The 16,022-nt window shown below is 42.6% G+C and overlaps 2 protein-coding genes across 11 annotated transcripts in view; one reads left to right on the top strand and one right to left on the bottom strand.

The window, feature by feature from the left end:
• LOC131572654 (inactive histone-lysine N-methyltransferase 2E-like) overlaps positions 1 to 9,208 on the top strand; it is a 56,788-nt gene extending 47,580 nt beyond the window's left edge. For 4 of the 5 annotated variants that reach the window (XM_058825905.1, XM_058825904.1, XM_058825903.1 and 1 more), the window contains 6 exons: positions 29 to 592; positions 3,561 to 3,862; positions 5,527 to 5,615; positions 5,717 to 5,830; positions 5,987 to 6,078; positions 6,918 to 9,208. In XM_058825905.1, the coding sequence (XP_058681888.1) occupies positions 29 to 592; positions 3,561 to 3,862; positions 5,527 to 5,615; positions 5,717 to 5,830; positions 5,987 to 6,078; positions 6,918 to 8,432 (2,676 nt within the window). In that variant the 3' untranslated portion in view covers positions 8,433 to 9,208. The remainder of the gene's footprint in view (positions 1 to 28; positions 593 to 3,560; positions 3,863 to 5,526; positions 5,616 to 5,716; positions 5,831 to 5,986; positions 6,079 to 6,917) is intronic. The other variant, XM_058825906.1, reaches the window with a different exon arrangement.
• Positions 9,209 to 10,983: 1,775 nt separating this feature from the next.
• The window catches only part of LOC131572655 (SRSF protein kinase 2), a 129,720-nt gene continuing 124,681 nt past the window's right edge, over positions 10,984 to 16,022 (bottom strand). For all 6 annotated transcript variants that reach the window (XM_058825908.1, XM_058825909.1, XM_058825913.1 and 3 more), the window contains one exon: positions 10,984 to 12,638. In XM_058825908.1, the coding sequence (XP_058681891.1) occupies positions 12,454 to 12,638 (185 nt within the window). In that variant the 3' untranslated portion in view covers positions 10,984 to 12,453. The remainder of the gene's footprint in view (positions 12,639 to 16,022) is intronic.

A 16,022-nucleotide genomic window follows, 5' to 3' on the forward strand; every position in this document is an offset into this window, starting at 1 on the left:
AATATTTACATGTTTTTTCTTCATGCAGGGTTATGACAGAGCATCTATTCTAGCACTGAATTCTTTCAGAAATTCCAACCTGACAGAAATGGGCCTGCAAGAAATAAAGACTATTGGATATTCTAGTCCAAGGAATAGGACTGATGTCACACGGCAGTGCACTGGAGAAATGGAATCTGTGTCAGACCTCCAGCTGGGACTCGAAGTAATTGAGCAAAGTGCACTGCATAAAAACCTGGAAGCCCCCACACATGATAGGACTGATTCAAACAGCCAATTAGAAACTGCTCATTGTGGACGGGGCACAATTTACTCTTCCTGGGTAAAAAGTCCTGACAGGACAGGTGTAAATTTCTCAATGAATTCTAATTTGAGGGACTTGACCCCTTCACATCAGTTGGAGGTAGGAGGTGGATTCAGAATAAGCGAGTCAAAGTGCCTGATTCAAGACGATGCAAGAGGCATGTTCATGGAAGCATCTGTTTTTTGTACTTCAGAAGATGGAATTGCACCTGGCTTTGGAAGGACTGTCAATAACGACAATTTAATGGATGGAAATTGCACACCCCAGAACCCTCCACAAAAGAAAAAGGTTATAGCTTTAAGAATAATTTGCTCTGGCTTCAGTTGTCTGCTAATGATATTTCTATAACAGAAAGAACCCCAATGTAATAAAAACCAACTGTTGGCTCATATTTTACATACTACAGTATAGTAGACATTCAGAAGTAATGAAGGGCTAAGAGAAAAGCTGCATAAAACCATTAGTAAATTTATTTCTACAATATGAAAGACACAAATTCTTTTTCATATGAGTCTTAAATGAATTGCCCAATAAATAATTGGTTTTCAGGTTTGAAGATGGTTGCTTATGCCACCTGGTGTTACAGTATTCCATTATACAGAATATATACTAGATCATAGAGGCCATATACTGTGAATATCTGTTACAAATCACTGCAAGAAATTGCAACAACAGATGTATGCTATTCAGACTTTAAAGTCAGAACTGCACAGAAATACTTAGTTCCAAGAAATATTTTTCTTGGCTTAATTTGTTTTTTTGTTACTTGTTTTTCGGGGGTTTGGTTTTGTTTTTTGTTTTTGGTTGGTTTTTTGCTTGTGGGGTTTTGGGTTTTTCTGGTTTGTTTTTTTTGTTTGTTTGTTTGGGTTTTTTAAAATATTGTTTGAAAAATAAGCACAATCTAAATTTTCTGTTCTCACAAAACAGTTCTTATAGATAGTGATGTAGTCATGGGTAACTCAAACCGGGGTTGGAAGTTACGTTGCATAATTCTTAGACTGCATTGTACTGCCAGGTTGACTCCCTTTGCAGAAAGAATGACAAAGATGAAAGGCAGTGGTCTCCAGTGTACCAGCTTGCCTGTTTTGTCTCATAACACACTCTAGTAATCTTTCCTGTTTGAAAGGTGTAATTTATTTTCTTCATGGAAGTAGTGATGAGGAGGGTTTTCTGCGTGTGTACATGCCTGCACAATGGAGTTTGGGGTTTTTGGTCACATTGCAGCCCTTTGTACATGCCTGCTCCTCTGGGGCATCCTGCTGAGGGGCAGTGAGGAATCTTCCTTCAGTTGTTCTCCTTCAGAACTGAATTTTTGTTCACTTGCTTCGAGCTGAGACATACATGGAGCAATATTGTAGGAGCTCTGATCTTACCTGGTCACGGCCCTGAGAATTTGATAGATCTTGTGTGTGTTACTGTAGCCTGCTGTTTTGGCAAACCTGAAAAGAAAATGTAAGCTAGAATTCCTGTAACTTGACGGCCTTCTTTTTCTAAGGCTAAATTTTTTGAAGGCTAAATTTGTCTTCACAAATCCCAGCAGCACTTAGTAATTCAGTAACCCTCCCCACTTCTGTTGCTGGCAAGGATTGTTCCAGGTTGTTACAGTTGAGAGCTATGCTATACTAATCCTCCAATAAAAAAGGTGGGCTGCCCCCGACACCCCCCAATCTTAGAATTCCTGTCTAAAAGTTCATTTGAAGAAACAGCCAGAGAAAACTGCATCTGTATCCCTGAAAGAAGGGGGTTTAGGATTTCCAAAGACACACAGAAATTTGAAACCTTAGTGTAAAAAAAGAGGTGGTGGGCTGGATCCCACCTGAGGTGAAAGGTAAGAATTCAGGAATTTTGAATTTGAAGAGACTCATAAAAGCCTTTTCCCTAGGGTCATGTAAGACAGCTATATCCTTAGGTAGGTCTTTGCAGGATGTTTTTGTATACTTGTACATTTCTGTGGGTATTTGCTTGTGTTTTGTCCTACTATTGCACAAGTCGTTATCAATACAATCCTGTACAATGTGGCCACATTACAGGGGTCTATTAACATTTAAGCTTTCTTTAAAGCGGTATTCTTTAGGGGGTCCCTGTCACATGATCTGGAAATAATACAAAGTACTTAAAAGCAAGTTCTTAACCTGAACTCCTTTATGCAAAATCAGGTATTTTTCACTGTTTTTACTCTGACATATGGATGGGTCTGTAATAGATCTGTTTGAAAGCAAACAAACAAAACCCCTTAGGACTGCAAGAAGAGCAGCTGCTTCAGTTTTTCTCTCTCTGTAAAAATGGATGTCCAGTTTTATTGAGGATTAAGCCAGTTAAAAATCAATTTTTTTTTCATTATTGCACTTCAGTTTGTTTGGATGCTGTATGGTTCAGAGCAGGATGCTGATAACTAGAAGAAAATTTATAGAAGTTAAATGTCATTTTTACCAAACTACAAGTGTAGTTACCAAATAAAGTAGTTCTGGAGGTCAATATTTCAGCTTTATACTTCAAATCCTGAAGATTCTTGGTGAAAATACTTCAACATGTATTTTTTCACTGGAGGCAATTTACTAACCACCAAAACTGGTTTCTGTTCTATGGAACTTTGGTGTAATGATTTTAAATATGTAATACATTAAATAGGAACCATGTGCCATTATTTTTGGTATTAAGAGTTAGCTTAAAAATACGTTTTTAATCAGTCTCTCTTAAAGTGCAGTAAAGACAAATTCAGAATAAACAGGGAAAAGTTGCAAATTCTGTGTTAAAAGAAGGCTTGAAGAGTTTAGTGAATCCTTTGATATATGAAGCAGAAGGGTAGAGGGTTCTCATGCAAGGGAGTCAGTCTTGAGAGCAGGATGTGACATCTCTTGAAATTAGCTTTACTAGATCAGTATAATTGTAAAATTCTGCAGTTCCAGGAGAAACTGTATAGTCCCTTGTAACTACAGCCAACAAAATGACTTCAGCAGTGGACCTTTTGCTGACCTGTGTCATTGTCATCTGCTTCTTCCCTGAGGCAGAACACATAATTATTCTCTTGGCAGAAGCACCTTCTTAATACCACCTTTGCAGTTGCTAGTAGCTCAGTACGTTGCAGATTCCACTGTAGATGTGGTGAAGTATCTTCAATTAATCTCTGCCTTTTTTTTTAGAACCAATTACATGGTAGGTCTTACTGAAATGTAGTGCATTTAATAGAAATTGTGAGAAAGAAAATGGTTAAAACTTCCTCTCTAATGTCCATTTGTGGGGTTTTTTTTCCTCTTAGGTGTCCTTGTTAGAATACCGTAAGAGGCAACGTGAAGCTCGAAAAAGTGGCTCAAAGACAGACAGCTTCCCCCTGGTTACTGTATCTCCTCATGCTGCTGGTGGAGGAAATACAAGTAGTAATAATGGTGCTAGTGATGGGTATAACAACAGTGGTGAAAATGGGGAGCAAACTGATAACACTGCAAGCCTGCCTTTACCACTGCCAACTACTGTTTATAATGCAGCTCCAGAAGACACTGGCAACAACTGTGCAATTAAAGAATCTTCCTCCAGTGAGAAGAGTGAACCAGAAGTTCAGTGGTAAGCCACAAAACTACAGGACTAAAGTTCAGAAGAATTTTTTATGTAAATCTAAGTATTTGCTAGTTGAAATCTATTTTTCATTAAGGCTTCTGTTGTGGAATACTGACTGGAAGCCCTTCTTCCAGCTTAGTAAAGAGTTGTCTTACCTTTTTCCTCAGAAATACAGCAGACACCTGATAATGATTCAAATACATGAAGAATTACCCATAAGATATTTATTAAATTATTTAAATTCTGCTTTTTTATCTCGTAGTGGCAAAATAGGTACTGGTTTGAGCATTTGTATCCTTGTATTTCTACTGCTTTCTGAGCTGAAGAGAATTCTTCATGTTTAATCTCAAAGCCTTTCCAAAAGTACTGTAAGGCATAAGGTGCAGCAGGAGAATAATCTATACTGATTAGCAATGGTTTCTGGAAGACTTTAGGAGGTCTGGTTTTCAGTCATGTGGCTGGAGCGTGTGTGGGATGTTTGCTGTTGTGTAATTACCCTGTGCAGGGCTGAATGCTCAGGTGGGAGCATATGGTGACACTAAGAGGATTGTTGGTGATTGCTCAGTGGTTCCCTTGTTTGCAGACCATATGGGCAGTGTGCAATGCCAGATACTCCAAACAACCCCAGATCCTCAGCAGAGGTGGTGTGTGGATGGGGAGGAGATAGAGTGACTTCAGTCTGTGTAAAACACTGCACAAATTTTTCAGTGAGTTTTGGTAGCTTTAAAATAGATGGTCAACTGTGGTGACACCGTCTCCAAAATATTATTAGGGCAAAATAAATCCTGCAGATGTTCTTCATGCTGTGGTGAAAGCCTAACTGGTGGGGATGAACCATGAGCTTAGGAGTTGAACATCCTTCCACTGAGATGCTCCAAGTATTCCAGGAAAGAAGATTTTGTAAAACCCGTTGAAGGGAGAACCTGAGTGCAGTCTTCAGTGTTCCACTGAAAAGTGTCTGTTAAGTTCACTGTGCAGAAGCTACTGCACTAAATTGTGGAAGCAGGCCAAACAGGGAATAATTTACTGCTTAGATTTTGCACTAACCTTGCAGAGCAGCACCAAAACTTATTCCAGTGCAGCAGTATTGTGAAGTGATGCCATATGTCCTTGCCAGAAAGGAAAATATTTTTGCGGAGTGCTGTCACTTAAAATATTCTTGGTCAGGTTATGATTGAGAGATGTAACGGCTTTTAAGAGAGATGTGACTGTCATTGCATAGTATAGAAGCTTCAACACCAATAGATTTGTAGTGGTACACAATTCATAGCTGTGCATCCCCACTATTAAAGAGCAGATTCTTTGCAGTTCTGGAAGAAGACAGTTTTCTGCAAACTGAGACTATGAACCAGTAACTGTGACCTTAATTTTTCTTTTTTACTTTTCAGTTGTTAAGACAAAGAAAAACCCACATATCTACAGCTACTTCCTTAATAAGAGGAAATGCCAGTTTTTTAATGTTACAAGGTTGTAGGAAATCACTGTATTTAAAGTGGGAGAAAATAGATACAAACCACTTAAGTAATAATATTCCTTATGCACAAGTTATTTGGTTGTTACATGCAGCCAACACTGTAAACTTCCTCTTACTCGGTATTTGCATATACATTGTCCTAAATATGGTCCATGGGAGTACATCCTCTTAAATTTAAAGTGGACTTCTCTTTCAGGACTGCATCAACCTCTGTGGAACAAGTGAGAGAACGAAGTTATCAGAGAGCTTTACTTCTCAGTGATCATAGGAAAGACAAGGACAGCGGTGAGTTGCTTTGTTTTTTTGAAGATACATAAATCTAACCAGCTCCCCCGTGGTAATCTGTAATAATTCTAATACTGTGTTTGGGTCTGCTTCATCTGTAGGGGGAGAATCACCTTGTAGGCCATGCTCACCGTCTCATGTTCAGTCTCCATCTCATTCAAATCTCATTTCCCAGTTGCAGCTTAAGGTCCCTTCTTTCACTGAAATTCCTGAAGGTCAGTAAGCAGATGACCTTGTATGGCACTTGACATATTCAATAGTCTAACAACCGCTTTAATAGCTCTTTTAAAGTCAAATATAAAGTGCTTAATGATCTCTGCAAAAGATTTGATTTTCCCAATTTGATATTTATCTCTGCTTTATTTCTGTAGAACCTGATTCTGAAAATCCAGAGCCAACTTCTGAGTGTCCGTCCCCAGATACTTCACAAAGGACTTGTAAAAGTCCATCAAAAGCAAGCAAGGTAATGCAAGGTTTGCACAATATGCATAGGAACAGCTCCATCCATCTCTGATTTACTTATAAAAATGTTAATTGTAGGATTTACTACTTTGGTGACATACACACATGTTCATCTAACTGTGCAGTAAATTAACATAGGTAGACATCTGCAAGAATATTTGTCTGTATTCACTAAAAAGTGGGTTTATATGCTGTGCTTTCAGTAGCTGTACATGTTTATGATTTTACACTCTGTAGACAGAGAAGAGATTGTATCTGCACTGTTCTGTGGTGTGAATGCTGAAGAAAAGGCACTCAAAACCAACAGCATGTGATTTACCCTTAACAGGGGGGTTGTTCTTGATCTGCCAGGGTTTGGCAGTCAGGACTCTGATAATATGGAGAAGGATGTTGAGTAGTACCCATATTAAATGAAGTAATTCAGGTTGTCATATTTAGTATGTTTGCTTGCAGTACCCAGCTTTAAATCACTCTAAAAATTGCTTTATTTCTGTAAGTAGTCTTCTCTGGAATTACTTCTTTCAGATTCAGAAATCTAAAGCTTTTAACAAAGAATCAATTCAGACTTTGAGCTAATGATCATATTTCTGTTAGAAGTTTAAAATATACTTCAGTAGTTTTTGACTTGGAAGCATTATTAATATATACTTGATAAAAATAGTGCCATCTTAAGCTTGCTCTGTTAGTGGTGTTATTCTCACACCAAATACATATCCTGCATCTCAGCATTTTTTTTCACAATTGGAGGAAAGTGTTCTGCGATAGTTTTTTGTTTGTTTTTTGTGTGCATGGTTTAGTATTTTGAACATTGAGCACTGACTGCCTTTCGTTTCGTTCCAGCCCTCTTCACCAAGTCCTGTAGTTTCAGCACAGCCACTTGGGAAAACGCCCACAAAACCAGATTCGCACTGGGAAACTGCAGCTAACGCACCTGAGACTGAATGTGCGAATCATCCAAAATCTGAGCTGCAACAGAAACAGCTGACAAACAACGTCCAAGCACTTTCAAAAAACCATCCATCTCAGTCACATCTGCGCAGCTCTGCTGAGCAACTTTCACATTCACAGAAGTTGCCTTCCGCACCTTTGAAGCTGCATTGCCCTCCTTCGCCTCACGTAGAAAATCCCCCCAAGTCTTCTACCCCTCATCCGCCTGTGCAGCACGGTTACCTTTCACCAAAGCCTCACTCACAGCAGCTGGGATCTCCATACAGACCTCATCATCCACAGTCACCTCAAGTTGGAACACCCCAGAGGGAAACACACAGAAACTTCTACCCGGCAGCACCAACCCTCCAGCCCAGTAATCAGGCGCAGGCTAGTGGCCCCCTCTTCACTCAGACAACATCAGGACAATCTTCAGCTTCCTACAGCCAGTTTAACCAACAAAATTTGAACAGCAATGCTCCACCTCCCCCGCCCCCTCCACCCCCTTCTTCTACTTACTATCAAAGCCAGCAGCCCTCTGGAAACTTTCAGAGCTACAGCCAGCTGAAGGGCAGCATACCCCAACAGACTGTGTTTTCATCTGGACCAAACCAAGCACTTCCTGGCACTGCGGGTCAGCAAACGGTGCCAGGACACCACGTCGCTGCAGGGCATTTTTTGCCCTCTCAAAACCCCAGTATTCATCACCAGGCATCGGCATCTGCTGCTCCTCCTCCTCCTCCACCACCCCCTGCTCCAGGACCCCACCTTGTCCAGCAGCAAAGTACTCATCAGCAGCACTCTGTAGCACATGTTGTTGGTCCAGTTCACGCCATGGCGGTGGCTCCTGGATCACACATTCATTCTCAAGCTGCTGGTCACCATTTGCCACCACCACCTCCACCACCAGGTCCTCTCCCCCACCACCAACCTCCCCATCCCTCCACGGGACACCAAGGGTTGCAAGCACAACACCAGCACGTTGTAAACTCGGCACCGCCTCCCCCGCCGCCCCCTCCCTCCAGCGTTATCGGCTCGGGGCACCACCCCGCATCAGCACAAGGGTTACACCACCCCTCTCATCAAGGACCGCCCCATTTCCCTTCCAATGCTCACACAAGCGTCTCCTCCTATTCCTCGCAAGCCCCACATCACACAACGTTAGGACCTGGACCTCAACATCAGCCTGCTGGCACAGGACCTCATTGCCCACTCCCTGGTCAAGGTCCTCACATCCAACCTCAAGGACCAAACAGTATTTCAACACCTACTGCTTCCGGGTTCTGCCCTCACCCCGGCTCCGTGACCCTTCCCCACGGAGTGCAAGGGCAGCAGCAGGCCTCGCCCGTGCCAGGACAGATCCCCATTCACAGAGCACAGGTGCCACCCACCTTTCAGAACAATTACCATGGGTCAGGGTGGCATTAAAACAGATCCCTTTAGTTATAAACATTTTTAAAATGTTCTGTAATATAAACTGTGTATATTTAATATGTACCTATTCAAGGTACTTTTTAAAGCTTGTACATGATACTTTGTATAAAAGCAAACACCAGTGCTCTTCCATTGTATCCTTTCCATTTTTTGCTTTTTAAAATTCCTGAAAAACGTGCTGTTAAGCCAGTATTAGGTATTTCTTTTTATTTTGTAAGTGGACATTCCAGCTGTTTTTTCTGGCAGTAGGTTTGATGCTGCATAATGTTTAAAATTTTATTGTTGCAGTTAAATTCATTTAGTGAAAGTTTTCTATATTACTTTTATACATATGTAATTAAATAAGTACACAGGCTAAGTGATGGCACTAACAATTTTTTTTTTCCATTTTCTGTCAACAGTTTTTTGTGTGCATAGAGATAGGAAACAATGCAATACAGATTTTTATAGTTTTGGTGTGGACATGGCTTTTTGTTTCATCAGTTATTTGCAGAAATTGTAATTTAATGTATAGACTGTTTCTAATGTCTCGGACGAGTGCTGTAAATACTGTATTTCTTTCGCTTGTAAAGTTGCTTAAAGCTTCTTTCATTTGATATAGTATTGTATATAATAAGTCTTTTGCAAAAAAAAAAAGTGTGATCTTTGTGAAAGTAGTACAGTATATGATCTTTAATTTTTTTTTAATATACTGTCACATTGCAGCACTGGTTGGGCATTTTAATTCATGTTAATAAATCACAATTATGTCAGTTTTACCTACTTGTCCTGAAAGGGTGCTGTATCAGCAGGAAAGTGGCCTTAAGTCTCTGATCTCCCCTGCTCCCTGTGAGGCTCTTCACTTCTCTGCAGTCTCCAGCTGTGGCTTCACTTCTGTAGCACAGACAGATGTGGAACAGGCCGGAGGAGGGGGATTCTTTCCTCTGTTTAGAGGTTGAGGAATGATCACCCCAAGCACAGCAGAGTCCAGGGTCAGGTTACCGATAGTCAGGGGCACTGAGGGGTATTTTTATGCTCAAGGTGTTCTGACCTTGGTTGCAGAGCAGGGAAGCACCTGCCTGCTGCAATACCTTCCTCTTCCCTTCTCCTGCCTCCTCAGGCCCTCCAGTTGGGATGTAGGGGAGGAGCTGAGTGGGTGGTGCTGTAATGGGGTTCAGAATGTTACAAACTGTAGCAGTTTGGGGTTTTTGTAAGGGAAGCGATTTATTCCTGCTGCTGAAAGCAGCAGTGAAGGGGGTGCTCTGCCATGGGTGAGGGCGTCCTTCCGTGCCAGCAGTAACTGCTCTCAGTCCTGCTCACACAGCTGGACGGTGCTCAGTGGCTCCACCTCAGACCAGAGAGGAGAGACTGTGCGAGGAGGACTGAAACTGCATAGGAGGGGAAGTGGCAGCTCCTACCCACTAAAAAAAAAGTGGCAATTCTTTTAACATGTAAAAAAGAAAAAGGGGGCCACTTTAAATTCTAATTTGCTTCTAACTACTAAAAAATCTTGCTAGTTAAAATTGTACACTAGAATCATATGCTAGAAATGCTTTCCTGAACCTGCTGCCTCTGCAGAACACACACTGGAGTTCACATTGTACACTAGCATGTGTAGTGTAGGACAGCATTAGGCTGCCAAAACCAGCAGAAAAAACCCACCCTCGGTGCAGTTACTCAGACACCGATTTTGAAAACAAATGTGCATCATCCTGTGTAGCCCAGCATTCAGATCTGGTGGTCTGCCCCTCTTCCATACCTCCAAGAAGTGACAACATCATTTCAAATACAAGAGAACGTAAAATACCCAACTGTGCTTGGCAAGGTCTTAGTGCAGTATAGGGAGCTGCTGCACTGGGGAGCAGAACAGGACGAGGCCTGAGCAGGGCTCCCCAGTGCAGCTGCAGCACCAAGGCCAGGCAGAGGGCAGAGCTGTGCCAGCCTGGGGCTGCCCCAGGCACTTCCTTCCAGTGCCAGCATTTTCTGCATATTCAAGAACACATTTGTAACTGGCTGCAGCAACCAGGCACTGCAGAGCTGGGCTGGGGGTGAAGCTGAATGTAATTTTTACCTCCAGCATGAGTCCACTGTGGCATCGTCCTTGTGAGCAGCGTTGTCCTCGCAGCCACTAAAAGCAGTCCCAGGGATGAGGGTGAAGGCACACGCTCCTGAAACCCAACTGCTGTGGGGCCTCAGCACTGGACAGGTTTCCCCAGACCAGAGTGTTTCACACTGCGGTGCCTTGGCAGTTCTCCGGAGGAGTGGCTGCCCCAGCCCTTGGGACGGGACAATCGTTCCCTTGTTTACAGGACTTGTTACAGAACAGCTGGTAGGAAAGATGCTTTTTTTTGGTCACATTTCACCCAGCAAACCACTCCCACCCAGTCCCTGCTGCCACAGGACCCGTGGGGCTGCTCTGACTGACACCAGGTGATGTGTTTCATAAATGAACATGGGAAGCTGCCTTTCTCGGGCCAGGAAAAGCCAGCCCCCACCTCCCACCCCTCCAACACCCCTGCAGCTGAGGCGTGGCTAGGCAAAGATTCCAATGACCAGCAACACTGTCTGAAAAAACAAAACACTTTAATTAGACAACTGCAAGCACCTCAAACAACTGGTTATTGTTACAGCATGGGGCTATCTTCTCACAATCTAGTTATTGCAAAGGCATGTGAATAAATTTTATATGGACAAAGTCAAGAAAAAAGTGGCACTGTAGTTACATGAAGATCAGGAGTAAGCTTACATTCATCCCACTGACTTCTAAAAGAGGCCCAAACACACCTCCGTACTGTACATTCTAAAATCTGTATTGCCTATAAGCTTCAGCCTATGCAGCTTTTGTTCCTAGGAAACACATAATTGTTGCGTGCAACTTACAATGGGCAGTCGTATGTCTACGGATGGGAAAGAATAAAGCTAGTGCAATTTGTTTTAGAAACATGTAAAGCTATGAATGGAATGAGCATGATCTTGCTTCTTGGATTATTTTACCCACTGCACTGTAAATATCTGCAGCTATATCCTTCCTTAACTGATGCCAAGCACACACTTTTATTATAAAAGATCAGTAATTCTACACAGAGTGGTTCTCATGCTCTACTTTTAATTTTTTTTCTTTTTCTTAAGGTATAGTACAACTTACAGTGCTTAGAAAAAGGCAACACCATATGGTACCATGTCTTCACTATCACATTGTAAGGGAAATTGCTATTTTTCTTTTCTTAAAAGCACTTAAAATAGGCAAAAGTTCTAAAAGGGAGTGCTAAATGATAATGCATACTTTATTAGAAAGAAGTCTAGCCTTCCTTTAAAGTGCCATTTGGGGAATGAAATCCTGTAAACCAGAGCCACTTTGTTTAAAATCCAATGAACAGGAACTGCTACAGAATAGAAAGTTTACACAATTCCTTAAAGCGGTTTAAAGTCCACTACATGCAATTGGTTTGCTATAAAGCTCTCTAAAACTTAGTCGCTTTACTCTGAAATTGAGTCCCCGATCCCATATTTAAATGGAAATAAACATTTACAGGGTGCATTTACATACTCTATAATACAAGAATGACATCCCTTTGCCAGAAGATAAAATTGTACAATTCCTCGCCATAACTCAGTTCTGATTTGATAAATTTCTTACACTCGTAAATTATATAATATGCATCAGCTAAAATATTTTTTTTTTTCATAAATAGTTACAAAACTTGCCAAAACACATGGGGGGAAGTTTCTTTTGTTCAAAAATCTGACATCTGAATGTCACACAACACAAGAAACAATGCTTAAAGACACGTTAAGTGTTTTCTGAAGAAAGTGGGTGAGTAAACTACTAGCTGAGGACAAAAAGACTACCCTTCCCCAAGAACACAGTGCACAAAAAGCAAAATGTCAAACAGTACCTCAAGCAAAATAAAGGTCTGAGGATTGAAGCCAGCTCACGTGTGATCCTGCTAAAGATTTTGTGACAGTCACCATTTAGGTCCAACGCATTGGAAAGTGGTTACTGGCTTTTTGTTTGTTTTACAGCTGGAAGATTCTGCTAAGAATTCAGCCACGGATGCCTAAGGCATTCTCCAGCTGAAGCACGTTTCTCTGGGACCATTTCTAGCATGGGGATCAGGAAATCCGTAAACTGTGCAGCATCTTCATGAGGCCAACCATACTTCTCCACAAGCACATCAAAAAGACTCCAAGGTTTCAACTTGGTAATGTGTCGGAGTTCTCCTGCAAACACAAATATTAACAGCATTAGAAAAACACCTTGTTATTCATGTCAATGACTAATCTTTGTTTCGTTTTTCTCCCACTCTGCTTTCACAGCACCTTGACCAGGCTGGGAATCACTGCTTAGGACAGGCAGTGCACACTAAACTTCCATGAGGTCCTCAAAGGAGATGAGTATGTTCGATGTCAAAGCCAAGAACTCTTCCTACAGCCATCAGTACATTAATTACACCTGGACTCCATTGAGTTTTCCTGCTGTCTTCACTCTCCTGTGCACACAGGCACTCATTCACACTCATGCTCACACCATGGCCAAACCACACTGCAGGCGGCTCCTTCCTAATCAGCCAAGGAACTCAAATTTCACAGAATCTTCTCCAATTCCAGGACAGAGGTCTCAGAAACACAGGCCCTTGCCTCACCATGTGTCATTTGCCAGCAATGCAGCAGATTCATTCCTAAGCAAGCCGAGGTTTGGTGCTCCAGAGATTCTGCTCCATCTCCCAGGCAATCACTCCAGGAAACCTGATCCAAATCTTTCCTGAGGGAAGCTCCTGCTGCTGCCCAGGTCTCTTTCAACCAATCACCAACACAAGTGGTGACAGCAGCTGCAGGAATGGAGTATCCCCAAGAGGGGGAACTTCTGCCAACCTGGCAATGTGTCCCAGACCAGAAGGGAGGAGGTGAGAATTGTTCTGCCATTCAAACCAGCAACACTATCCAGGTCTGTCCATGGGTCATGCAGCACCATGGGGAAGACTCTTACAGTTTCTTGCTCCTCCATTGCGTAGGAACGAGGCCCAAAGCCAAGAGATGTGCCACGAGGCACATGGTGAAGGGATTGCTGTGGGCACAAGAGGGATGAGCAGCTGTCAGGCTGCATAACCCTCACTGCTGCCATCAGGAGGGAGTGATACTGAGGTGTCACCTTGCATGAGACCCACAGCCTTTGCAATCAAGGCTCTCAGTAGCCCTCATTTACATGTGGTGTGACTGTCCCCTCATCATTCATGAGGGCAGTAACATGAGGAAATTCGACTATAGTTGCACCACTTCTCCTGAAAGTATAAATCTGACATTTGAAATCCTTGCAGAGGATGAGAACAGGACCCCAACCTTGCAGACAAGTCAACAGGCTTGTTCCACTCTCCTCTTCAAAGCAGGGATATCTCTTTGCTAACATCTGCCTTCTGACTGTGTCAGATCACAGACGGGAACACCTGTGTGTAATGCTCTTACACTTCGTAGCTCCAGTGCATTTATCACCAACAATCTAATGAATCTAAGGCCTCTCGCTTCAACAAACTACACTAGCCATGAATCTGTGTGTGTTAAAGTTCTTACAGAATGTGACCAGACTTAAAGAGTGCCTGATCTGTTCTAATCAGTAATTAAGCCCTGCAACACCCAGCCCCTCAGGACACCAGCTGAAACACAAGGGCAGATGTTTTCTGCCAAATTTCTGTACCCTTAATGCATCCCACAGCCATCTCCCTTCTTCTCGAGCATATGTGCCAGTCTCCATGGGACACTGCAAACAGCACTTGAGAGACCCCTGTGGTGCTTCTGCACCAAGGAGAGTGATGGGGTCTCACCCAATACTGGAGGCTGAATGGGCTTCAGAAGCTCACTTCACCACCTGGGATGGGGGCATCCAGGCCACATTACTTGCAAGCCAAGTGGTCTGTCAGCGTGATTCTTGTCCCTGCCTACCATCAGCTCACAGGCAGAGTTTCTGCACATCCCTGTGGCGAGCGAAGTTCCAGGGCAGGAGAAGTGACCCGTGTCTGTCCGACTGCCTCAGGGACTGAACATCTCAGTGCAATGGATTTAAATCCCCAAAGGCTCAGCAGGCCCTGTTTCTGCTGCCTCAGCCCCCAGCAGTACGTCCTAGGCAGGGTGCAGTGCTCAAGAAAGCAGCTCTCCAGCTGCTGTCACCGGGTCTCCACAAGAGCGAGTGTGCAATCCATCACCCACAAGCTGCAGAGGAGTGCTGCTCACAAGAGGAACCCCAGGTGTGCTGCCCACCACAAGGAACACCAGCAGGTACACACCAGCAGAGGCCACAGAGTTCTGGTTCTGTGTGAATATTCACAGTACAAGCATGTCCCATCAGTCCCCACAGACACAGAAAGGCTCTGCTTTGGGCCCACAACTGCCCCACACAACAGGAAGGACACCACATCTTGGAGCTGCATATTAATTTCCAGGCTCTCACTCAGTCCTTTAAAACTTTGTGCAACCCTAAAATTTAACTGCTGAAAATCTTACCTTTTGGAAGATTTCCAATAGAGTATATTGGTGACTACTTACAAGAACAGGTACTAAATTATATAACAGGAATGCATGAACTCAAATACTGCCAAAAAGTGATAGGAAAGTGACTTGTTACTGACTGCAAGCCAAAAATTGCTAAAAAAAAAAGATCATGCCCATGGTTTCTCTAGCTCCCAGCATTCATTGCAAGGGCTGCTGTAATCATGCACCAAATAAGGCTTAGAGAGGGTGGGTGTGTGTTCCCATCCAGCTTCATCTTTGTCTTCATCTTTGCATTCACATTTTGTCATTTCCAGCACCTTTCCTCCCTCAGATCTGATAAGGTAACATTGCACGATGAGGCCCCTGGTGCCACTGTGGAAGATTTCTTGCTGTTTGAGTACTCCTCATTTTGTGAATACCCATGCTAAGGCCAGCACAATACTCAGCAGTTTTTCTGCTAAGGAACAAAACTGTTTTAGCACTATGGCTGAGGTTTCCCACAAGAAATTTTATGAAGATTGTAAAAGCACTTAATAAGATAGGATACAGTAAAAATTATCGTGGGGGCCATGCTTAAAGTAATGCTTCAGTTTTCAGTAAGGATCATTATGCTAACTATGGAAACAAAACAGGGTAAGTAAAAGACACTTAACACTACTCAGGTGGACAAGAAGTCTAAGAATAAATTTTCATGTGGATCCTTCTCATTCCCATCCTAAAGCATGAGAGTAGCACAGGAAATGGAGGTGTCTGCCAACACATATTTTCATCTACTCCAAGATGTTTGTACCATGTAGATGGAGGTTGTACCTATGAAGGCTGTACCTATGTTTAAGGGAGAAATTAAAAAAGCACAAGCCCTACCAGTCTGACACCATCTGTATTCAGGGCATTAGCATGAATTTTCAAAGAAGTGCTAAAAATGTGATACTGAGAACTTCCTCAGAGAAGCCCTTTATTTGGATTTTTGATAGTGAAGTACACAGGAGATAATCCACAGAGGACAACGGAGTTGTCAGAGCTGTAAAACTCCTGTTGCCAAAGCAGAGGCAGCAATGATCTCTCTGAAAAATGGAATGTTAAGCCAGAAGGAAATTACTAAAAAAATTTCTGAAGGACCAGAGG

The sequence above is a fragment of the Poecile atricapillus genome, chromosome Z, assembly GCF_030490865.1.
Source record: "Poecile atricapillus isolate bPoeAtr1 chromosome Z, bPoeAtr1.hap1, whole genome shotgun sequence".
Classification (NCBI taxonomy): Eukaryota; Metazoa; Chordata; class Aves; order Passeriformes; family Paridae; genus Poecile; species Poecile atricapillus.